This window comes from Rosa rugosa, chromosome 1, assembly GCF_958449725.1.
Source record: "Rosa rugosa chromosome 1, drRosRugo1.1, whole genome shotgun sequence".
Lineage (NCBI taxonomy): Eukaryota > Viridiplantae > Streptophyta > Magnoliopsida > Rosales > Rosaceae > Rosa > Rosa rugosa.
This window is the reverse complement of record NC_084820.1, coordinates 1,909,147-1,934,056: the sequence shown is the minus strand read 5'-3', so window position 1 is coordinate 1,934,056 and position 24,910 is coordinate 1,909,147. Positions and strand designations below refer to the sequence as shown.

Below are 24,910 nucleotides of genomic sequence, written 5' to 3'. Positions count from 1 at the left end.
ATAAATTTGACGGGCACGTATCAATAGGGACACTCTTCCATACAAGATTGGATTGAGTTCCAATTTTTATTTTTATTTTTATTTTTTTAAATAAGTTCATAAAATTTGAAAGAAATTAGTAATTATTGTGTTTTAATTCATTTCACAATAGAGAATTTTTTTTATTTTTTATTACAGACTTTCGACGAAGCATCACGAGAGCATCTTATCCTAACTGAGCAAATTGAAAGGCAATTGAAGCAGTGAGAGTTAGATAGATACGGTGTCAACTGAATGATTTGTGGAAGTAACAGAATCAACAATGCAGTTTTTTTTTTCTTTCTAAAAATATATTTGGAACGAGATTTGTGTTAGACATATACAATTAATGTCGACTGAATGATTTGGTACCATAAATTTGATTCTTTATAGAATTTGAAATTTGAATTACGATATAGCAAGTACCTATGGATTCATCAAATATGACCTCTAAAGTAAGATTACCAATATAAAACTCCATAGAAATATGTAAACAAATAAAATATAATGAGATGATTGAGAAAGTTATTAGCATTTATCTTATTAAAATGAACTGTGTAACTGTTGATTTTACATCACGAATGATTGAAGTTATTTTCTTAACTTTTCAAAAATAAAATATTATTCCCAAAAAAGAAGAAGAAAAGTACTACTTGTTTAAGGCTTCAAAGCCAGCTAGGTGATAATGATTGACTAGGATTATGTTTTCAATTACACTAATACAACAAAAACACTACTAGCTAAAGTGGGATAGTAGTTTAGACATTAGTCCAAAATTTCCTCATTGCCTGGCATGATCCAAGCTGTGTATTAATCGCTATTAGTATGCTGGTGAAAATATCTCTTTCTAATGACGATAATATCAGTCTTCCTAATAATAATTAGACACTAATCTCTTGTTTGGACCCCTCCGGCCTATCTCTCCTTGTTTGGAGAACAAGTTCCAAAACGTCGACAACGATTAAGTTCTAATTAATTACAAGAAAAATTTTTTTGTCTTATTTTTATAGAAGATTTCCTAATATTATTCGAACACGGAAATATCACGTGCGTCACGCGTGACGCGAATCGTGCAGAGTTTCAGGAAGGTCGTATGTGGTTTGTCCTCATCTGCTCCTGTGGGCGCGCGCGTAGGGAAAAGGAAACTTCGCTTTTGGGAACCACCAGTAGTGGTGGGCCACTGCGCGTGGAAACCATGCAGTACACGTCAGCAGAAGGCTCACGCTTTCGGTTAGTTTTACGTCTTGTCGTTTTTTGTAACAAAGACCTACCATTCCTCTCTCTCACCCACGTGCAACTAGCCACGGGTCTCGTTCTTGTCCTCTTACTGTTCTTATGGTCAACCTCTAATTTCCGGTCAACCCCGGGAGCCGCAAAATCTAATGATATAAATCATATGAATATCACATCATTACTAGTTAGAATTTTCAGTATTTATTTATTTTTAATTTAGAAAAAGAAAGTTAGTATTTAGTACATACTTTATGATATTTCTCCACCTTTAGTCTCCTTTATGAATCACTCTTTTTTCTATCCTTCTGCAGAAGCAATTGGATGATAGACTGTCATAAAAAAACAAAACCATATAATAGACAACCACCAATATATATACCAAAAGTAAATAAGAACCATCCCAAGTATTTGCCACTTCATCCCAAATTTTCAAATGATTTGCAGCATGATCTGAAATGCCTGAAATGCAGACTCAAGACAATCCCCGACGTCGGCAAGTTTCTGTTCATGATAGGCTAAGGGTACCTGTTTCATATGATGATGACCTGCTTGCAGGGGAACCCAAAGATGACGCAATTTGAGATGATTTTTTCTGTTCCTAAATGTTTGGTCAGAGGGTTGGCATTGAGTTTACTCGCAGATGGAGTTATTTATTTGTTTTTACCATAGTTAGAGAGTTGAGTATATTGGCATTACGAACTTGTGTTTAACTAGAATTTCCAATGAATCTATAAGGGCTTTTTGCCACTATGACTAGTCTTATTTCAATTTATTCTCCATTGAAAATGTCCAGAATTTCATTGGATTATAGTGAATTGGGCTTTAAATCATTCAAAACTTAAATGTGCACATGTTGTCATCTTGCTAAGCATTTTGACGATTTATTGACTAAACTTAGAGTAAATAGAGCAGTAATACTAGGTGAATCACATTTTTAGATATTACCTACATTCCATCTTACATGCATGACAATTGATGATTTGAGTTCAACTTGGTACATAGGAGGGTTTTGGAGGGGATAACGACTAGCTTTAAGCCATGATTGGGCTAAACATGAAAACATAAGCTTTAAGCCATGATTGAAATAATTGGTAATGAAAAGATAAACATGAACCCAAGCCCTAGAGTATGGCCTGATCACAAGATCAACAAAAGTAATTCCATGAATGATTCGTGAAACTCGATTTACAAAAGTAGAAGAATCAACCAAGTGACTTACGTCAGCATGCCAAAAAATGAAGGAGAAGGACTCTCTCAAGAAGCCTCTACGACTGCAAAATCAAGAAAATCGTTAAAAAAGCATGTCAACAATGGTTCGCGACACTTAATCCAAAGAACATAATTCAAGTGAGCTACGCCATACTATACCTCTTCCATATCTACCACCTTGAGCAACGCTCACATTCGCCATCACTATCATCATAATCACTATCATCCTTCTCTGCAAATTTATACCATGATATAGCATGCGGAATGATCTTGTCTCGAACCTTGGTTCTACAAATCATAACAGCAATATGTCATTCAGATAACAATAAATATACGTACATCATAAAGATTCTCATCCTTAAACAATTTTCAGGGCTTAAGCATCTAACGAAAAAGTAAGCATTCAAGTCACTTTATTGATTTACTGTGAGGATTAGACATCTAATGCAAAAGAAAATATTCATCTACCCAATTACATAATCCATCGGAATGTCGCCTTTGAGTTCATCCTAACAAGTTGCATCCATTAAGAAGATGAGAAAAAAAGGCCTAAAATCATCATTAACTAAATTGAACAATGTAAGAGGTACCATAAACTAATCCAAACTTACAGCTTCTTTGTCAAAAGAAAGAGGATCGAGAGAAGCATATGAATTAAAGAACTTGAAGAAACTTTCACTGCTTTTACCCTGTGCTAAGTTTTGAGAAGGATACCAGTCTATTTTAGTCCTACAAGAAAATAACACACACTTAAGAAGGAGAAGAAGAAAAAGAAAAAAGAAAAAATAGGAAAGATCAGTACAAGTGTATAACATCATGAACTAAAATTACCCTAATGCCTTCAATGAAACAGACTGGTTGTCATCCTTCACCTCATACTTTTTAGTCAAGACCTTATTCTTAAAATAAGGATTACGATCGTCAAAGGTGAACTCCAGCTCAAATCCTTTCAAATCTGCTGTCCTACGGGACTCGATATCATTCAGAAAGTTCAGAGCCTCCTTATCTTTCTCTGCAATCTATTAGAAAGAAACAGATAAGATAATGATCAAGCGTCTACAATTGATTAGAAACATATGTAAAACAAACGGAGATAAAAAAATTAGATGAAAAATTGCACACCTGCTTAGAAACCATCTTGTTAGCAATCATTGCAGTATGCCAAAAGCTAGGGATTCCTTTAGCAACATTACATCTCTGCAAAGAAGTCACATTAACCAGACGGCTTATCAACACATACAACTTTCAAGGCAATCCAGAAAATTAAACCTCTGATCTACAAAAAACAGTTTGGCATACCTCTTCATAGAGAGGCTTTAAGTGGTTTTCCTTAAACTCAGTTTCCCATTGTGAAAATACAAGGACAGAATATGATTTTCTGGAAAACGAGGATTGCAGTGCACTGATCAATCCTTACTGGGCAGCAGAAACCAAGATAACAAACTAAACACCAGATTTTGGTTACGCAGTGAAAACCTCAAGTATGAGATTAAAAACACTGCGGGGCTCTTACTCTTGAGAACCCAAAATAAAGATCATCATATTGAAAAGGATATGTTCTTTTACAAACTTTGAATAGCACTAGCTCGGCTATAAGATTCACACAAAATCTAATACAAAGTTTGTCTTCCTTCTAGAACTCCTTCACTTGAACGATCTTCAAATCTTGTTCTTCTTTCTTCACATTCTCCCTACTGATCTCGAGAGAGTATTATGCATATGAAACTACAATCACAAACACTTATACATGGACCAAGTGTTTTGACTCTTTGTGAAGACACAAACTCAAACAAACATGCAAGACTCAAACCAAAAATTCTTGCGTATGTGAAGAACTGTTTTGCCGAGTATATTCCTGCAATATATATTCAACCAGCGGCAACCCCTCAAACAAACCAGAAAAACCCTAATTAGACTTCTATTAGGAAAGAGCTTTTATTCTAAGATATCCACAAAATCCTAAAAACCCTAGGGAATCAATTACACAATTTCATAAACAGAAAATATCTTTAAATAAAGAAAGTTAAACGTCAAAGATATTTTCCCATTTTGTATGGAATGCCAACACACCAAGTTAATCAAAACTTGTACCTACACATTGACATCTTTCGACAAAAAACTGATTCTGCAAATTACATTTGTAATAAGACATACATTTGAACTGTAGCATCCTTGACATGCAGATTCAACTGTTCCGAATCTGTACTCTAAGAAACTATAGAACGTCACATAGCTAAGTAACCTACTTACCATGTCACTATAGAGATTCCGGTTATCCGCCACCCATTTCTTTCTCTCCTCAACAAACAGGTGTTCCTCCTTGACAATGTCAGCCTGCATTATGAATTTTGATCATGTACACTATTCTCAAAAGGAAATGCTACAACTGATCAGGTTATAGATTTCCTGAAAATCTAGAGTTAGGATATAAATTCTGAAAATAAACCCACATGTATCTCTTTCAATTTTTCCCTGCGTTCGACAAAATCCTGCCAACAAAAAAAACAAATATAAAACCCAATCCTGAAACATTGATCAACAAAGTACAATAATGCAGAGTCGTTCTATAGTACAATAAAATCCAATCAAGAAAAAAAAAAAAAAAACTTGCCTTAAATTTCTCTGGCCGGGTAGAGTCGTTCTAGAGTTAGAACAAACAAACAGTTAAGAGAATGCATAATCGCATGGCAAATAACCCTAAAAAATCAAATACAAATTGAGACGTGAGGTGTGAGGTATTATATATTACCCATCTTTTCGAAATGGGTTGGGGGACAAGACATCACCCGTACCATATTCTTGAAGGCTTCTCTTGCGGCGGCGGCGTCGTCGTCGTCGGAGACATCATCCTGGATCGATCTCTTTGCCCTCTTTGCACTGATAGAGTCCGCCATTGTCAATTGGAGGCGAGGAGATTTTTTTTGAGAAGGAGGCGGAGAGTTTGGTTGGGGATTTTTTTAAAGTGTACCGCACACATCGCTCGCTCTTTTACAAGGATGTCCCGCTTTTCAAGGACCAGTCTAGGACTGATAGAGCGATCAATCAAATATGTACTGAACTCCGTTGCACCCGTTCTAGTCTAAACGTTTTTGCAACAGACCGAGGAAGCGTCATAGGTCCCCTTTCTTTCAAGATGGAGGGAAGACCAGTCGATTGTAATATTGAAGCGGCTGATGATATTACGTGCAAACTGGGGCAGATTATCCCTCCATTCATGAATCTAGTCACTGAGATAAATGTGGCAGATGATGTCTGTTTTATCTTATTTGTGGAAAAATCTCCTACTTTTCTAGAACTGACACTAGAAAACTTCCACAATAAATATCATTGTATCATTATTACCGGAACGGGCCACGCTGATGTTGTATCCAGACAACTCACGAAAATACTAATGGATGATTTCAAGCTACCAGCGTTCTGCCTTGTAGATTGTGATCCATGGGGCATTGAGATTTCAGCTATTATCAGGCACGGCTCGGTGAATATGGCGTATGACAGTAAAAATTTAGCCAGCCCCTTGATGTATTGGTTAGGTATTTGGCCAAGTGATTTGGAAAATCTTAATATACCTTCAGAGACTTTCACTAAGAAAGATTTGAAGAAATTAGAGGATTTGATGGAGAAAGAATTTTTTGATGACGATAAGACGTTGAAAAAGGAGCTGAATTATATGATTCGATCTACACCAAAAGAAGGTAGAGCTTGAAGCTTTGAGTGCTCTTGGGACTTACTGCCTACATAGAGATTATTTGCCGTATAAACTGTGCCGTGTGATGGACCAAATTATGGAAGGTAGATACTGAAGCATGAAGTGGATCGGGGGTAGGATGATTCAGTACTTTATTTGCACAGGCTACATATGAGATGTATTTCAAAACTCGTGAGAATTCTTGCAGCGTTAAGAGGTGAATGATCGAAGGAGTCGTCGACTATGAGAAAAAGGGGGGATGAGAGGGTTGGTTGTTGTAATAGGGTTTATATTCTCTTTATTAGATCATAGTAACACTGATATTATATATCAAAATTTAGTTTCGATCATGTTTGTCTTTTGTCATTAAATATTTTTCTTTTTATCTGTGCATTTCATTAAGGTTCTCCAATGCTATCTCCATAATTACTTAGTTTACCTTTTCTTTTTCCAAGATATTACTTAGTTTACCTGGTCCTGTGTTTCGAGCATCTATAAAAAAAAAAAAAAATCGAACGTACCAAACCGACCATTATTCTGATAACACAGCAAGACAGTGGAACTGTCATCTCAAAATTTGAGCTCAATGAGCTATGGCTAATATTGGTACATAGACGAGTTGCATGAGATCTTTCTTCATTGACAAGTAAGTTCGGTAGAAAGTACTAGGCCATCAAATAATAGATATAATCTACCATAATTAAACACCAACAACCAAGCTCCAGAAAAGTTAATTTTCCCCAGAAGAGACGGAAGGGATAACCATTCTAGCTAAACAGGAAGACCTAGAGATCGAAATAATGGTACGAAGCACGAACACAAGCTCTAGGTCAACTATAAATTGAGGAGGGGGTATAACATGCATGAAGCATCAATACATATATATAACTGCGCTATAAAGTTTTAAAACATTTATGTTTTTCTTAAACATAAAACATTACTAATATATACAATTGTGTTAAGGGGATGATATCGAAAACAGACATTGGCCATATGTGCAATAATCAAAATGGTTTTTCCCACCCAGAATTCTGGCCCATTCATAATTCTAATATGCAAATATTAACCTGTACAAGAAGCTATCAAAGCTTAAGACAAAATGGTATCAAAATGGTATCCTTTTTCTAGAAAGCTTCAGCCTCCAATTTATTCTGGTCGAAAGCTTACTAGATTAGGGAGGGCAATATAGAGACTGTACGTAGCTTCCTGATTTGAGTGATTTCAGGCTTTCAGCTGCAGTCACCTTACTAGACTCCAAGGTTAACGAACGTAGACTCTTCAAAGGCTTTAAATATTGCCTCATTAAGTCATTAGTATTTAATAATGCGTGAATTTGAAATGTTTAATGATACCGATGCAGTCAAACTTGCATTTTCAGAGGAAAATGAATGTGAGAAGACCCATGAATGTCAACAAAAGAGATGTTAAATTAAACGGTTTAAACATATGCACTCCACTAATGTGACAATGTATCACTTGGGTATAACTATGTAAAGAGTGATCATGAAATGAGACTTTTTGAAACATTGCTTGAGCTAAGTCGAGCTTTGTTCGACAAATGCAAAGTGGGATAATGGCCAGAGATCTCTTGAAGGATGAATGTGTCCAAACGAATCCAGTAACCATCGAGATGGAGGTAGAATCTGATGCTACGTTAGCTTTGAGGTCATCCTTGTATGAGATTTAAAATCCAAACAAATCTTGCTGATACAATAAATTAGAATATGTTCAAATTCATATGGAATTAAAACAATCCGTAGATTCTACAGAATTCAATGATTATAAAAAGTCAGACAAAATCATTTAAAATCTAAATTGAATACACCTCCTAAGCTGATTTGATATGATAAATGAAAGAAAATTTTGCCCAAAAAAATAAAATAAAATACACCAAACAGCAACACCAACTCAACTAAGTAATTTCTTCTTTCACACAATATTAAGGTTCACCCTTCTTTATTATTATTATTATTATTTTTAAATAAGGGTTGTGCGATTGCTCTCAAATTTTGATTAATGAAACGGATGAATACATAGGGGGGACATAATGTCTAAACCCCTTATTACAATACACCTCAAGAGAACCTCCCGAATAATAACAGGAGTCTCTACAACTACAATGTATTCAAACATGCACTAAATAGCAAAGAGTGTCATACCGACTACTCCATTTACTTTATAATAACGGTGGCATATCAGAAAGTTAAAGCAATGTCATAGAATTAATAAAGTAGCTTTCCCAATATGCTGATGATCGGAAAGAAATCTGACGACACGTTGTTTCATCCTACCACCAAGAGGTTGCAACCAATTCATGATATGCCGCCTCGTTAGGGCAGACAAGGCATACTGAGTATGTAAACTTGGATAGCGCCCACATGTCCTTACCCATAGGTGGTAGGGTTTTATTGTACATAAAATACACTTAAACTTTAAACAAACTACTACAAAAAAAATTATATCACAAGCCCACCAGTAAAGGCCCATCAACAATGCATAGGCCCACGACCCAACTTCCCTTTCACCCTTCTTATATATTTTAGCTCAATTTTTGTAACAACCCAATCCGAAATAATCCAAAAATAATCAAAATTTGAGGGGAATTGGAATTGTTCTTACCACTATCATTATCTTATAAACACCAATTGAAAAACTATAACCACACTATTGTCTAGATTTTAGCAGATAGACAAAGATTGACACCTTTCCATCACCACCATCAAATATCGTCATAATCGTATTGAGAGAAGAGAAAGTGTTGGGAAATCGGTGTCCAGAGATCTATTAATCTCCTGCCCTGACGCCCTTGAATTGAAAAGGTAGGAGTGATATCAACCTTTCTCTTCTACCTATGAACTTAAAAACTAGCTCCTCACTTGAAAACAATTAGAGATGATGTTAAAGCCGTGAGGTGTTATCGGAAAAGAGAGACAAGCCTAATCAGTGAGAGCTAGGAGTATGGGTTTGGGTAATGCAGCAGTGCGAGGAGAGAGACAAGACTAAGTCTTCCCGAAGTGAGAGGAAGCTTCTTCTCCTCTTCTCTCCCGTTCTCTCTCTTTTTTCCCCCCTTTTTCTATCTTTCTTTTTCTTTTCTTTTTGCCTCCTCAAAGACTCTCGACCTTTCCCTTTCTCTCCAGATTTGCTATGTGTTAACAAGAAATATAATACCACCTGTAGGCTTAGAAACCTAGATATATATCATTTAACTTTCTTTGAATACACATTGAGTACTCAATTTCTTGATTTACTACAAATAACTAATTTATATTTGATTTGTTTTAGTTAACTTCTCAATACCGGGTATTACAATTTTCTGCAGGTCATTCGTAATTAGTGGCATAGAGTTTTACAAACTAATATTACTCGACTTTGTACCAATTCTACTATTAATATTCAAAGAGAGAAACCCTAAAAACACAAAACCCGGTTTTCTTCCGTGAGAATTCGACCTCGTCCAGCGGCGCCCAATGGGTGCTGGCCTCCGGCCTCGCAAACGTCTTGGGGTCTGCTGCCGGACGGGTATTCGATCCAATATGGTTCGAGGGTTTCCTTGGATGGTGGCGCTCGCTGTAGTTGCCAAAAGTCTCGGCTTGGGTTTTTTCGATCGCATCTCGACCGGTGACATGGTTGTGTTGTGCAAGGACGACGGTATGGGTTCTGCTTCGATGGTGGTCCGACGTGCTTCAGGTCGGCGTGTGTTGCGGCGGGTTTGGGTTGAAGTGGCAGGTGGTCGCAGAGGCGTAGATCAAGGCGGCACGGGTCGGGAGGAGCAGAGCGGGTCGGGCGGAGCCGCTGGGCTTGTGTGTACGACATGTCGTCTGGGGTGGATGGGCTGAGACCAGGCGGGCTTGATGGGCTCTGGTGGTGGACCACTCTTTGGATGCTCTTGGGCTGACTATTTTGGGCTAGGGTTTTTTGCCCTAGGCCTTTACTATGTTTTAGCTTGTCTTTTACAATAAATTCCTTGTTTTTAGGAACCTAAGCACTTATGTGCACCCATTGTCTCTCTAGCGTCTCTGGAGTAGTACCGAATGAGGATATCCGCTAGCTCTACGTATTTGAATGTATAATGAGTAGGACTATATGTACGTACCACTAACTTCTTGTCTGTCTATGTCCTTAAATGACTGCGGAAGGGTATGTAACGGCCTATTCTAGCTTGTGATGAATATATTTCTTTAACTCAAAAAAAAAAAAAAAACTAAAAAATATCTTGCTTTTTGGAGAACAATTTTTCTTTATTGAAATAATTGATTTTAAGGAAGGAAATATCACTTTGCCAAAAAAAGGAAGGAAATATCATCAATTAGTGAAATTTGGTCCCCGATCAAAAAAAAAAATTAGTGAAACTTGGCATATCTTGCTTTCCAAGAATGCCAAGACGGAAAAAATAGATATATCCACAAAATCACATATGAGTTACATGACTTGCATATGCCGTTTTGACCTCTACATATCAATATGAAAATATCTATCCATCAATCTTCATGAGTGCATTCAGCTTTCACATCAAGCACTACTCATTATCTGGATAGACATGAAGAATGAATGAGAGGACATAAAACAGACGTGCAAGCTAAGTATAAGTACTTGTAGAAATTCACTTAGCTAGATTGCTGTAATTGTATAACTTCGATCACTTTAATTGCATCTCTAAGTATGAAAGTATTAGTACAGTCAAAATACGAAGCACATTGCTATTATGGCATCATTCAGATCGACAACTAAACAATACGCTCGCTGCAAATATGAAACAATTGCACAGCAAAACAAAGTGTAAATTAAGTGCACATAAAATTAATAAGTAAATTGAATTGGGAAAACATGCATTAACTAATGCTGAAAGGTAATCGCGGAGCAAAAGACTAATGAGGGATGAACCCTTACATTCCCCAAGGGATTATTATATTGGGGACGTCTTCTTGGTCTTACTAAGAAAAAACTTTACATATATACTGTAGGGAGTCAATGATGCCAATGTCATGCTTTCTTTTGATTTGGAGTCAGCCAATAAGTGGGACGAGTATGATATGCTTGACAACAACTTCTGGGGTGATTGGTCACCCGGCGTGGTGCTTTACGACGACCGCTACTTGTTTTCTTTTGGCACTAGGAGTCCCAAACTCAAACCTAAACCCAAAGAAGCCAAGAGCATGACGAGGAGGGTTCGAGAGGAGGAGGTTTCTGGAATTTATGTTTTTGATCTCGAACAGCGTCAATGGCTACCGGAGCCAGTTCAGGGTCTCCCGAGTGATGGAACCGTGATTCCTGAAGCTTACCAGCCATTACCAAAAGCATTTCCGTTCCAAAGATTCTCTCCACAGTTGTTCCAGATCGATCAGAAAGGACGGCGACCGCCACCACTTGGCGTTATTGTGGGATTCTGTTGGGGTGTCTAACTGTGACCCTACTTGGTGCAAGTTCATACTGAATGCTTGTACTGCTACTGCATGCTGATGATATCCCTTGCTTCTCTGCCCATTCGCTGTCACGTGGATTCTGCCCGCTTGATGAGCACACCGGCCATATGCTCAATTTTGCTGTAGGGATGTAAGCATTGCCGCTTTAACCCATTCCCACAACATTTACTACTAATTTGTTAGAAATTTCGTGTTGCAGAATTCAGAATCCACAGCTATCAGCTAATTATGGATCCTCTCTTTACTAATCAAGAACAGACATACCTTGCATGTTGGCATATAGATGCAGCAAGATCGAGCTTTTCCCATCTTTGACAGACCATAAAACCAATGGGTAATCTAGCTAGGGAGATTGGGGGCAGCAACACATTCAATTGCTACAGGTCAATTAATGTAACAGCACATGAAAAATTAGAAACCTCTTTTCTAAGTCCAGACTAAGTGATCGGAAGTAATCATTTTTGTATCAAACAAAATGAATGAAAGGCAGAGACGATGGGGTGAAATTGTAAAACGTTTCACTGGTAAAAAAATTGGCATTTTGGCTGTTGTACCAGATCTCCAAGGAGTAAATTAATATTCTAATTGATTATGGAACATTGGTTTCTTTGAATATTCTCCAATTGTTTTGTATTTACATAATTATGTTAAATCCTCTCTGAGAGATGCTGAAATGAATTAACACACAAGTTATAAGCTTAATAATTTGAGTGTGTCAGCCTCTGGCCTCATCGAAGAATGTTTGACCATCATATTTGTGTGTTTGTCAATGTATATTGATGGTATTTTCTGTAAAGAATTGGTACTTTGTGAATTCTATAGGTTGAAGACTTGGTACTTTGTGAATTCTATAGGTCAAACCATTTAAATGAATACAAGAGTAATAATGTAAGAAACTATTCACAAGTTCTTATAGTTTCTTTTTTTCTCTTTCGTTTAGAAAGTCTTACAAAAAAACCTTGTCCGAAAATACTCTTGCGTGGATTGATGGATGATATATATACAAATTCGGTGTGTAAAGTATTGTACTTGTCACAAGCGTTAACACTGAAAAGAAATAGAGCCAAATAAAACCGTAAATCAATGTTCTAACATCAAGTGAAGTTTATCGGTCTGAATTTATCATGTCACTAATAAATAATTTCGATTCTCAATCATTTATGGGCGAACAATATCTTTTGTCAATTTGTACCAAAATTTATCTCTCAAAGATTAAATCTTTCGCCAAGTATCATCTGGTCTAGTGGCATAGTCTCTCATTCGTAAGTAGGAAGTTGTGAGTTCGACTCACGAAAGACTAGTTATAGCATTCGAATTGTTTATCTAATTAAAAAAAAAAAAAACTAAATCTTTTATTACCGTCATTTCAACTGGTACAACTGCCAAGATACCAATCTTTTTATAATTTCACCCACGAACTCATTATCTTATCGTAAGATCTAATCTTGTAACACCGTCATTTCAACCGAATCATACAACCGTCATCACACTTTTCTACAATATTTCAACCCATGGCTCATTTCCTCACTGTAAAGAAGTCAAATAGTTTCCTTCTGTTTTTTCTTGTTTTTGGACAAGGAAATTTGAAAATACACCAAAATACAAAAAGAAAATGAAGAGCTCTTCGTCCATGTGGTTCTTCTTGTTCATTTTCTCTTTTGTTTCTTAGAATAGTCTTGTCGGCAAAGCAAAGCAAAGCAATCCTCTCTCTCCTTTTCAGACCCCACCACCGATATCTCCGCCCACAATCTCCACCACCACCACACTTTGTTTCACCGAATCAAAACTCCGACCCGGAATCCAATAATGGGCTTCGTTTTCGGTTTGGTTCTCGGCATCGTCGTCGGGCTCACTCTCGTCGTCGGCTTCGTCAAGCTCGAGAACCGCCGCTCCAAGCTCCGGTCACAGCTGGCCACCACCGTCGCCGCCTTTGCTCGAATGACCGTCGAAGATTCTAGAAAGCTCCTCCCTCCTGACTACTACCCTTCTTGGGTCGTCTTCTCTCAGCGTCAGAAGGTTTCAGCTTCACCCTCTCTCAAACCCACTTCCTAGTTTTAGCTCTCAAGTTGTCATTTTTATTTTATTTTTTTTTGGGTTTGTTTCAGTTGAAGTGGCTCAATTCTCACCTCACGAAGATCTGGCCGTATGTGAATGAGGTAATTCCATCTGGGTTTTCTTTGTTTGTGTTAAAGTTTGTGTCTTTTTTCGAAACCAAGATTGCGAAAAAAGTTTGAATTGGTTTTGTGAATGTGGTGGTGTAGGCAGCTTCTGAGTTGATTAAGGCTTCAGTGGAGCCAACTCTGGAGCAGTACACGCCGATGATATTGTCCTCAATCAAGTTTTCCAAGTTCACTCTTGGTACTGTGGCACCGCAATTTACAGGTCAGTTCAATTCAATGCAGTGCTTATACTGTTATGTAAATGCATAGGAAATTTACCTTGTGCTTCGGTTATGGCCAACTTGATCATGTCATCTAATCGCAATTCTTCGACTATAATTCTATCATATAGATAATGTTAGATAATGTTCATTAAGTGGTTTCTTAGTTTAGAATTTCTAGTCACATTATGGTTGCAAAGATGGTAGTATGTATTCCAATTCTCTTTCATGTGGAATGCGCAGTATGAATGATTGTAGATTACAGTTTCCAGTTTGTTATGTTTTTAATGTCATTAAAGGGAAGCTTTACGTTGATGTTTTGCAAAGATTTTCATTAATGAGCTGGTGCTATGCATTAGGGGTTTCTGTAATTGAAGGAGGAGGTGACAGTGTCACTATGGAGTTGGAAATGCAGTGGGATGGAAATCCAAGTATAATACTTGCCATTAAGACTTTACTTGGTGTATCACTACCTGTGCAGGTAAACTACAACTTAATGCCTGCTGACTTCTGTTTGGTGGAGGTTTTTTGAATGTTCAGAAGTTTGTTTTGTTGTTGTAGAGTGCCATAGTTTTTGTTGAGCTTTCACTGTGCATTAATTTGTATTCGATTTGCAGGTGAAAGACATCGGATTCACTGGGGTATTCAGGCTTATATTTAAGCCTCTGGTTGACCAGTTCCCATGCTTTGGAGCTGTTAGCTTTTCCTTGAGAGAAAAGGTGCAGTATCTCTTTCTAGTGCCATTTTTGAAAGATTTGGAAGTGAGAAGTTGCATGCATGTCAGACATGGAAAAAAAAAAATTTGCATTGAGATGTAGGTTTTGAGTGACAATTTTATATTCTAGGATTGTAGGTTTGTTTATGTACAGAGGTTCTAGTTGAATGCAGTTAAACTGTGATCAATTTTATCCTAAACCAAACAATATATTCAGATCTCTTTCTAAGCTATTTATAATGAAATCATCCAGTACATTATTCTAGAAATATTTGGTCTTTGTATGCAATGTTTTTCTACCTGAACTTTATGTAAAATTATTTAGCCTGAATATTTTTAAGATGAGAAACATGGCTAAGCTTTGTCTTGACTAAAAAGAATATGGAAGTGAATCTGGAAAAACAGTATTCTGCCTAGAAATATTATGGTAACGGGGCTCATAGGTTGGTCCAGCTTCCTCTCTCTCTCACACATACATGCAGGCCCGTGCATAATTAATTTCTGATTTAGCAAACCTGTTTTTTCTTTATTGTAGAAAAATTTGGATTTTAAGCTGAAAGTTGTGGGTGGTGACATATCTGCAATACCTGGACTCCAAGATCAACTTGAGGTATGAGAAAGATCCATCACTTTGCGCCACCAGTTGAATTTGTACTCATGCATGATCTCTATTTGTCATGTAGCATGGTCCTTTTTTGAATATTTTACATGATGGTTCGAGAGTAAAGTTTCATTTGTAATGTTCTGGCTCATAGTTAAGGTTTGAAGTTTCATTTATAAGATCGACAATGTTTGTGAAATTTGGGGAAATAAATGTATGATAGTCTTAACAATATGAGAGTAGGTAGATCTTATTTTATATATGCTGGATTTTTTTATGGTTTAATCAAGAGACATGTTTTTTATACAGGGGACTATACGCGATGCCATTGAAGATTCGATTACATGGCCTGTTCGAAAAGTTATTCCCATTTTGCCTGGGGATTACAGGTACAGCAGAATACAGTGAATAATCCTGTATAAGCATGACCTGTGGGGCGGGTGGTTTCCTTTCATTTATTGCATGGTTCCTGTTTGTAATGTTGTTGTTCCTTTTCTACTTGACTTAGTGATCTGGAGTTAAAGACAGTTGGCATACTAGAGGTGAAGCTTGTGCAGGCAAAGGAGTTGACAAATAAAGACGTTGTTGGAAAATCAGACCCGTACGCCTTGTTGTATGTTCGACCTTTAAAAGACAGAATGAAGAAAAGCAGAACTATCGTAAATATTCTGCTCCTCTTATTTATTAGTGCATTATATTTATTCATTTCAATTTCTATTTAGTTGGTTTTGAAAGAATGATATATGTTTCTCTTAATCAACAGAACAATGATTTGAGTCCAATTTGGAATGAACACTTTGAATTTGTTGTTGAAGATGAATCCACTCAACATTTGGTGGTTAAAATTTTTGACGATGAGGGCCTTGGGGCATCCGAGCTCATTGGGTGTGCTCAGGTACAATTAAGCGAACTTCAGCCGGGTAAAGTGAAGGATGTGTGGTTGAAGCTGGTTAAAAGTTTGGAAGTCCAAAGAGATAATAAAAACCGTGGGCAGGTTAGAAGACTAATCTTTATTCTGTGGATCATTATGTAGTAGCATGATACACTATTAATTATACTACTATCTTCTCCTTCTCCTTTTGAATTCATCACTTGGAGCTAGTCAGTTTACACCTTTTTGTGGATGGTTTTGTGGTTTGACTTTAGAAATTAGAAGATCATAATGTTCTTTGCTCCCACTACGTATTTTATTGAATGTAACATGAAAGAAAATTTATATTTTAAGAGTACTTTATCGGTTTCCTTCCTGTTTTAGGTGCATTTGGAGCTGCTATATGTTCCATATGGCATGGACAATGGCTTTGTCAACCCGTTTACTCCCAACTTCTCAATGACCGCTTTGGAAAAAGTACTTAAAAGTGGGGCAAATGGAATAGATACCGAAAATGAAAAGGAAGCCTCACAGAAGAAAAAGGAGGTTATAATTAGAGGTGTCCTTTCAATAACTGTAATATCTGCCGAAGACTTGCCACCTGTTGATCTGATGGGGAAAGCTGATCCTTATGTGGTTATCACCTTGAAGAAATCAGAAACGAGAAACAAAACTAGGGTAGGGTTTTGAATGCCCATAGACTGCAATTACCTTATTGGCCTGTGAAAGTACTCCTCTAGATTCCCATAAAGCTTATTCTTGTTTAAGTTTCCTTAAAGTTTATTTTTTCTCTCAGGTTGTTAACGACAGCTTGAATCCTGTTTGGAATCAAACTTTTGACTTTGTTGTTGAGGATGGATTGCATGACATGCTCATTCTTGAAGTCTATGACCATGATACTTTCGGGAAGGTACTATTTTTCCTTAGTTCTTCATTCGTTGGCTACACAGTCCATCTGGAACTGGCCTTATATGGTTATTTGTCAACTAACTAGGTCTTATCTGTAACTTGCAGGATTATATGGGAAGATGCATCTTGACGCTCACTAGGGTCATATTAGAAGGGGAATACAAAGACACTTTACAGCTAGACGGGGCAAAATCTGGGAAGTTGAATATACATCTTAAGTGGATGCCACAACCAATTTTCCGTGATTCTTGATGGATCTCTGTTTGTATGGCCTGCAGTATATTGAGGTTGTATTATCCGGCTGGTGATGTATACAAGAACACCAAAGACAGCTTGAACCTTTGCACAAGTTTGTTGATTCGTTACCCCGGCATGTCAAGCACTCGAAGGATGTAGATTACTGTTTCATAACACCTGTCGTACAATGTAGTAAAGCTGTACAATGGAATGCATACCAATCAGGCTCATGGTGTAGATGGGGCACTCTTAGTTGGTTTGTTGGATTATCTAGTGCCTACCTGTTTATTATTCCTATATTGTATTTTTGGCCCCTTTGTGATCATCCCATTATTTTTAGTGCATATCTGTGGATAGGAACTCTTTGTTCGACTATCGAAACCGAGTTGATAGTATCAGAAGTTATAACAGGAGTCTTTAGATGACTCTTCTTCTTTTGGCTGATTTTTAGGCTCCTTATTCCATGGTGGTTTTATACCTTGAAAAAACTACCGAGTCATTACTGGTTTGGACTTTGGAAATATGCTTATAAATGGGAGGCTTTTAACGACGAAAATTTTCTTCAACGAGATTTTATTATCTATCTATTTTTTAACTAGTCTCTTGCTGATGAAATTTTGTTGACAAATGTCTTCTAAGAAAGTGGTGTCTGGAAAGTAGATCCATATATCTAGAACAATTAATCAATAAGAATTAACGATCATATTATTTATTCAATATATACGAAGTTCAGACGATAAGAAATTCTTTTAAATCACTAAAAAATCCAGTCTAATAATTCCCAGTCTCTGTCCTCCCTCTCATTGAAATTATATCAAGCCATTGTTACTGGTGGTGTCTGATTCCTTATTGAGCTTTCAATAAGCTGCAACTCGATCAATATATTTCCTAGCATAATGCTTCTTCAGTTTTCGCCTTCTGTGATTTGTACCCCTGCATTTCCAAAACTCAAGTATGTCATGTAAATTATAATCATCAGCTCCTAAATTTCATAAACAGCCCCAAGTTGTGTAACAAATAAACTGTGCATTGCCGAATCATCAAGTTGAATTGGATGTAGTAGGGATACAGAATACAGGCATTTCATGCTACTTTTGCACCAGAAATTAAAATGCATGACTACACTCACCAGTACTGGTTATGCAATACAAATGCGTCAGTTGCCATTTTCTTCCCGTCATCATTGCGGTTCCAGTGGTAAAGTGCATGTGTCCGGTTATGAATCTCCAGTGTTGAATGCCCATAGCTCGCTTCTCGGAATGCAGAATATTCTGGTTGTGGATCTCTAAACCTATAGAAACCATGGAACAGTACTTATTAGACAAGAATTAGAGTGCTATACGAGAACTTCATAAAGAGTGAATAAGTAATCATGGTGAAGTTTGCCTCATCTTTACTTATTAGAGCAAACACGAACTGTAATTAAAGAACTATAACTAGCTTACCTTCCAGCAAGACCTTCTTGGTTCCCTCCATCTCCAACAGTTATGTAGACAGGAGCTGACTTGTCTGGTATGGGGTACTGGTAACCACTTGTTACGTTGTAGTGTATATTTGAGATTCTATACTGCAAAGAATGGAAAGGAAAAAAGAACATGAATCTTATTCATTATGAAGATGAATAGATTATTTGACCCCAAAAAAGATTGTACATTGAGATGACTGGAAAATAAGGGTAAAGAAAGCATACTGATCTTTCATATGCATGGACATGGCCAGCAAACACTACATCAACTCTGTAATGAACAAACCAACTCTCAAATACTGATCGCATGCTTTCGCCTTCCATGTAATGTGCATCATTACTATTGTAGATTGGAATATGCATAAGGACTATCAGCCAAGGTGTCTTTTCCCTGTCAACCCTTTCCAATTCTTCTCGCAGCCACATCCATTGAGGCGTGTATTTCACTGATGACAAAGTTATAAACATTTTCGTAAGAAATACAAGCACAACGAAGAAAATATAAATCCTTTACAAAAATGTAGGTGTGGGAAGTAATTACCAAATGGAGAATAACTGGACAGCACTATTATATGAGCCGAGGCACGTCTGATGGCATACCAAAGAGGATTGCTACTTTTGGAGGCGTAATAAGGAGTAGCATACCGCTGAAGATAGTTTTTGAATGGAGTAACTTCCCCCTGGATATGTAAAAAGTGAATAGTTAAGAAAGTAACATTTCCCAAGTTAAACTATGAAAAAGGTGCAGGAGTTTTTTAGCACAGTAAGTTATATATCATGTATGCTTACACACCATAGAGACAAATCTTTAAACATCAATGGATGTTTACAACAATATTATTTCAAACTGTGTGCTCAGCTTTGTGTGAGGTGATGATTCTTATTAAACAACACATTATCTTCCTAGCAACATAAATAAAGAGTTTAATTAGTTATTTACTTATTTTGCAGAATGATACATAAGTTAAGCAGCAACCTACCATCTGGTACTTGGGATCCAGATAACTTAAGATGAATGTTTACTGACCATATGCTCATGACATTGTACATCACCTCTCTAAATGACTAATCTGGATATGGTCTGACTGAGATAATGTTGAAGTTAAACCACTTAGAAAAGTATCTACTATTTTATAATTAAACAATCCAGCAAAATTATGATGTTGAATGGTTTTTAGGTTTTTCTTTAATTTCCAAAATGAGACAATAAAAATTAACCATAAAAATAACATCAGCTATGATGAGTTCATGTCAGAATGCAAAGGTTATGAAAAGCAAATCCCTTAAATACAGAAACTTCCAGGCTCACCGACCACACAATGAGAGCAAAGGACATGGTAAGAACATATCAAGATATTACTTTATGAATAGATCAGGGTGTATAAGTATGTCCATAATGTTAGACAAATGGACACTAACAATAACATGCAAAGATAGAAAAAGACTCCAGAGTGAAAAAAGTTAACTCAGACATTAGACAGTTCTCTAGATATATCCATTTGATACTTTACCAGATAAGGCATGTAATCAATTTCGTGATTGCCAGCAGACCAAATCCATGATTGATATGCAGTACTCTGCTCAACAAATCGCCCCCATGAATCCCACCTTATACCAATATCGTTATACTGATATCTATCAGCATAAGAAAGATCCCCAAGAAATAAGACAGCCTGCCCTCCACTCTGCATGTAATGCTCAAGAGTTGACAGGGAGTTAAATGTCTGACCCAAATCACCTGCAATATACAAATAACTATTTATTAATGGTAGCCACAAATTCGAGATTGTCTAAATTAAAAAGAACCTTAGAATATAAGTATCAGACGGTGGTTACAGCATAAGCCAATTTATTAAGGTAAAAGTGCAGTGAGGATGAGATTGGCAGAGTTCAGCCTAAATGCTTGGAATAGCAAGCAAAAACACGACACAACAATCATTGAAATGGAGAAATGATTTGAAACCAACTTTTTCCGTAAGATTTCCAGATAGAGCAACTCACCTATAATTCCAAATTTGTAAGGAGCATCTGGACTAATCTTTGGAGGTGTTATAAACCAAAATTCTCGAGAAGAATCGCCACTTCCAATTTTGTAGTAGTACTTAGTGTCATGCTGAAAATGAGAAATAACTGATGCTTTATGGAAATGTAAGAAAATAAAAGAACAGAGAGAAAAGGAAGTCTGGTGAAATATTAATTTGGCGAATAGGAGCACGATTTATATCTCACCATACAACATGTCATGTATTAATATATCTCAAGGGAAGATTAAGCCATAAATGAAAATCATACTCAACAAGGTACTACTTCAAAAAAAAAGATCATATTTACCTCTAGGCCATCAACATGACAGTGATGGATGTATCCAGATTTGTATTCATAGAAGGTGTAGTTTGTTATAGTCCCCTCTGCAGAAAACTGGTACTTCTTCTCTGATGTGCCATATTGTACTTTACTTGTCCCAGGCTCATCAGCTGTAACCCATGAGATGATCACAGCCTTTCCATCATAGTCACCTTGGGTGATATGCACCTGCAAAGAAGGTTTAAAGTATTCAAGAACATCAAAACTCAAAACAAAGAGAAACGGCAGATAATGCGATGATACAAATTACAAAGGAATTATATGACTCAAAAGTTAATATGACCATAGCAGCCAATTCATCAACTATAATCACAAGCATGAATGCTAACGAATTGCACCAATATACCACTTAAATTTCGAGAAAAACAAGCCTTGATCAAAATCAGAAACCACTAAAATTGCGTCGAAAGAATAAAACAAACTGAGTTATGTACACTGATCACTCACTTGCTGTGGAGCATTATGACCCTTTGGAACAGAAAACACTTTATGATCAAGCGGAATATCAACCGATGGATACTCGGACCGAACAAAGCTACTAGTCATTCCTGCATTCCCATTTCTCAAACAGCTCAACAACACCAAACAACTGACAACAAATTGAACCAGCATGGATTCCATCCTAGCAACCCCAGCCATAGTTGTTCACTCACAACATCACAGTTAAGCTAGAACGTACTGCATAGAAAACCCAGAATTAAAGCACCAACATAGATTCAATTCAAATTTCACCTCACAAATTATGCAACCCAACAACACTGAAATTGTTTATAGCAAGATACACTGATAAAGAATCAAACTTTATTGAAATAAATGGAGTACGTGCAGATTGTTAATGCAAAGGTATCAACTTTAAGAGAAGAACAGCAGACTGAAACAAAGGTTTCACAAAATTCAAATTTTTGTGTAAGAACAAAGTTTGAGCTGGAAACAAGAACAATCGTCATTCATCAAATTCAATATGAAATTATTCCCAGAAAAGAAAAAACCAAATTGATTTGGGTACCTGAACAACTTGATGAGGGGAGAGAGAGATGAGATGAAATCTCCAGAAGCTCTGAAAAATCAGTTAAGAGGCGTAAGTTACCAGCATCAGGTCCGCTGACGTGGCCTGGCGTGGCGTGGGTTTGCGGGTAACGATTCTCTGTGGTTGCATTGGAGATCGGGATTGCTTAGCTGGCGGAGCTTGATTTGTTTGGTAGTGGTTGTGGGACCCATGCTGGTATGGCGGCCTGTCAGTGTGATAGGGAATATGGGGAGTGTGGAGCATTTTTGTCTGAGTGAGGAGCACGTGTCAACATTGGTGGATTTTGTTTTTTTTTTTTTTTTTTTTTTTTTAATTTTTGTTAGACCAGCAATGAAATTATTATCAAAATTGATTTATGCTTCAGGTTAGATTTCTTTTTCTTTTTCTTTGTTACATTTTATGGCTTTTCAAATAATTTTTCGCTTTTCCATGGTTTGAATTCTGTATCATATATTGAGTCTAGTAGATTTCGTCGTTTTTCAATGAGACTTTTTTTAAGGCATTATTTGAGCTAAATCGAGCTGTGTTTAATAAAAGGTAATTGTTTGAAATCAACGGTAGTAGATTTGAGCTTAACTTGGTACATAGAAGAGTTTGAGAGGGGATAACGACTCCAGCTAAACATGAACATAAGCTTTAGGCCACGAACGAGATATTGGTTGAGACTTGAGAATTGCATATATATCTGGTAGAAACTGCTAGGTCATGATCCTGAGCTTTCTTGGGGGTGGGGGAAACAAAATCATATGAAAACAAAACTTGCCTTATGTCTACGCAGATAATCATGCATACAGGGGTGTGTTCTTTCTAGTAGAGATAGAACAAACAAAAAGTTAAAGAGAATGCTAGATCGTATTGCAAATAAGATTAGTACATAACGCATAGTAATTAACTAACCCTAAAATATATAGTTCAAAACTGAGGTGTGAGATATTATTATCCATCTCTTTGTAGTAGGCTTGGGAATACAAGCCACGCCCGTACTAGAGTCTTGTGGGCTTCTCTTGCGGTGGCGGCGGCGGAAGAGGCGATGGAGACGTCATCGTTGATCGATGTCTTTGCAACCGCGGAGTCGTCACCATCTGCCATTGTTAGTGACTCAAGGAATTAGAGAGGGAAGAAAGGGAGGAAGATATATGAGTGGGCGAGTTGTGTTAGTGCTTAGGACTATAGAACCAATTGGCCACGATATACGTTAATCGAAACTTTAGAATTAGAGAGCTCCTCCTTGAACCCTAAATCTTACCTAAATTATCTAGGAAAGTAAGGAAAATTGTCTAGGAAATGAATTTTTTTTTTTTTTTTGAAAAGGGAAATGAATTCTTTCATGTTTGAAAGGTTCAGAAATCTAATTTATTGTACGTCGTTATTAAATTAAGTTATTGTGAGTCAGTATAAAAAGACAAGAACCCAAAATTTAAAGGTAGTCATCCCAGCCTAATTAAATGGGCCGGCCGATAAAATGAAGAACAAAGAAAAATATAGACAAACTTGTCATTTAAATAGAGAGCTTAAAACTCAATAAAGTTAAAACACTTTCAACCTTTACACTCATTTATCCAATATTAAAACAAGAAAATACACCAAAAATGCTGTAACACTATAGACTCGCGGTCTAAAACTCTAAATCTCTTTCATTTCGTTATCTGACTATAATCTACATCCTTACTCTTACATATAATTAGCCCTACCATCAAGGGTTTAAGAAAAAAAAAATTAGCCCTAATTACCTCATTTGTTCTCAATCATTTGTGTACAGCAACTTATTTACTCTATTACTTGAGAGATTACAATCAAACTAAGTTTTTTTTTTAGAGAATTGTCAACTTCTTGCATTGATCAGCGAAATTACACATAATGACCCATCCCTGTGGGACTGTCAAAAGAGTCACTACCTAAGTAATTCAACCTTTTTAAAGATCATGAAGCTCAGCCAAAACTACCCTAAAGCATCCATGAGAATCAAAGGGGCACAGATGCTACGGACATTTTTGGCGACATATTCTCAGAGAGACCCTATGAACTCCTTCCCCAGAGGAAACGGAGTCCTTACAACGTAATAATAGTAAAAAATAAATAAAATCCAAGCCCACAGAAATAGGCCTAGACCCAAACAAGAAACCCTAGCAGATGGAAGCCCAAAAGAGTACCAAGCCCAGCTGGAATTGATGAGGCCACCCAACCACTTGGACACGCCAGCCATCAGCCGCCAACCACCAGTCTTCCTCCCTTCAACGACGCCGGTCGACAACTGACCCAGCAGGCCACCGTAACCTTCGCCGCACCAATCCACAGTCAACCCCAGTCCAAGGTAGTTGACGTCGCCACCTCCGTCGCAATCCTCGATTGCCAGCAACAGAGGTCGAGAATCCACCCCAGGCCACCGGCCGAAGCTCCAGTTCGCACCCCAACCGGCTGCGACCACCAAATCTTCCTGCTCAGACGCCACCAAGCATCGAGACCCCGGGACCCTCATTGATCCAGATTGCCCAGGGACACATCCCACCGCCGCTGCCTTGTGCGGCCTGAAATTCCCATCACTGTTGCCAAAGCATACGACCCCAAACAAGAAAACAAGAAGCAAAATTTTGAGAAGCCGACAACGAGGAGCCCCGCCGCCTTTAATCCCCCGTCGACCAGATGAGAGGGAAATCCCATATCCTCCAGCCCAATTTGCAGAGCCGCCGCCAAGAAGCCACGGCCTCCACCCACCTCTCAGAGAGAGTAACCTAAGCATTTTTAGGTGAATTGAAAACACGTCTTTTATAAAGAT

The 24,910-nt window shown here is 37.4% G+C and overlaps 4 protein-coding genes across 4 annotated transcripts; 2 read left to right on the top strand and 2 right to left on the bottom strand.

The window, feature by feature from the left end:
• Positions 1–2,286: 2,286 nt before the first annotated feature.
• Positions 2,287–5,354, bottom strand: LOC133726885 (nucleosome assembly protein 1;1-like). The gene is made up of 11 exons (XM_062154521.1): positions 5,253–5,354; positions 5,072–5,101; positions 4,911–4,949; positions 4,711–4,794; positions 4,562–4,585; positions 3,760–3,810; positions 3,583–3,657; positions 3,292–3,479; positions 3,072–3,189; positions 2,620–2,969; positions 2,287–2,522 (listed from the first exon to the last, which is right to left on the bottom strand). The coding sequence occupies exons 1-10, from the start codon at positions 5,352–5,354 to the stop codon at positions 2,925–2,927; spliced, it is 756 nt and encodes a 251-aa protein (XP_062010505.1). The 3' UTR covers positions 2,287–2,522; positions 2,620–2,924.
• A 239-nt stretch (positions 5,355–5,593) lies between these two features.
• LOC133726884 (DNA topoisomerase 6 subunit A-like) lies at positions 5,594–6,166 on the top strand. The gene has a single exon (XM_062154520.1). It carries the CDS (start codon positions 5,594–5,596, stop codon positions 6,164–6,166), a length of 573 nt encoding a protein of 190 aa, XP_062010504.1.
• Positions 6,167–13,196: 7,030 nt separating this feature from the next.
• LOC133709628 (synaptotagmin-5-like) lies at positions 13,197–17,725 on the top strand. Its single transcript, XM_062135433.1, has 12 exons — positions 13,197–13,584; positions 13,674–13,724; positions 13,830–13,950; positions 14,308–14,429; positions 14,566–14,667; positions 15,199–15,273; positions 15,574–15,653; positions 15,773–15,923; positions 16,028–16,258; positions 16,520–16,813; positions 16,932–17,045; positions 17,150–17,725. Exons 1-12 carry the CDS (start codon positions 13,375–13,377, stop codon positions 17,294–17,296), a joined length of 1,698 nt encoding a protein of 565 aa, XP_061991417.1. The 5' UTR covers positions 13,197–13,374; the 3' UTR covers positions 17,297–17,725.
• Positions 17,726–17,968: 243 nt separating this feature from the next.
• Positions 17,969–22,267, bottom strand: LOC133709635 (bifunctional purple acid phosphatase 26). Its single transcript, XM_062135445.1, has 10 exons — positions 22,117–22,267; positions 21,558–21,788; positions 21,078–21,278; positions 20,748–20,859; positions 20,258–20,484; positions 19,288–19,426; positions 18,972–19,192; positions 18,727–18,848; positions 18,411–18,572; positions 17,969–18,214 (listed from the first exon to the last, which is right to left on the bottom strand). Exons 2-10 carry the CDS (start codon positions 21,747–21,749, stop codon positions 18,139–18,141), a joined length of 1,452 nt encoding a protein of 483 aa, XP_061991429.1. The 5' UTR covers positions 21,750–21,788; positions 22,117–22,267; the 3' UTR covers positions 17,969–18,138.
• Between the last annotated feature and the right edge of the window lie 2,643 nt (positions 22,268–24,910).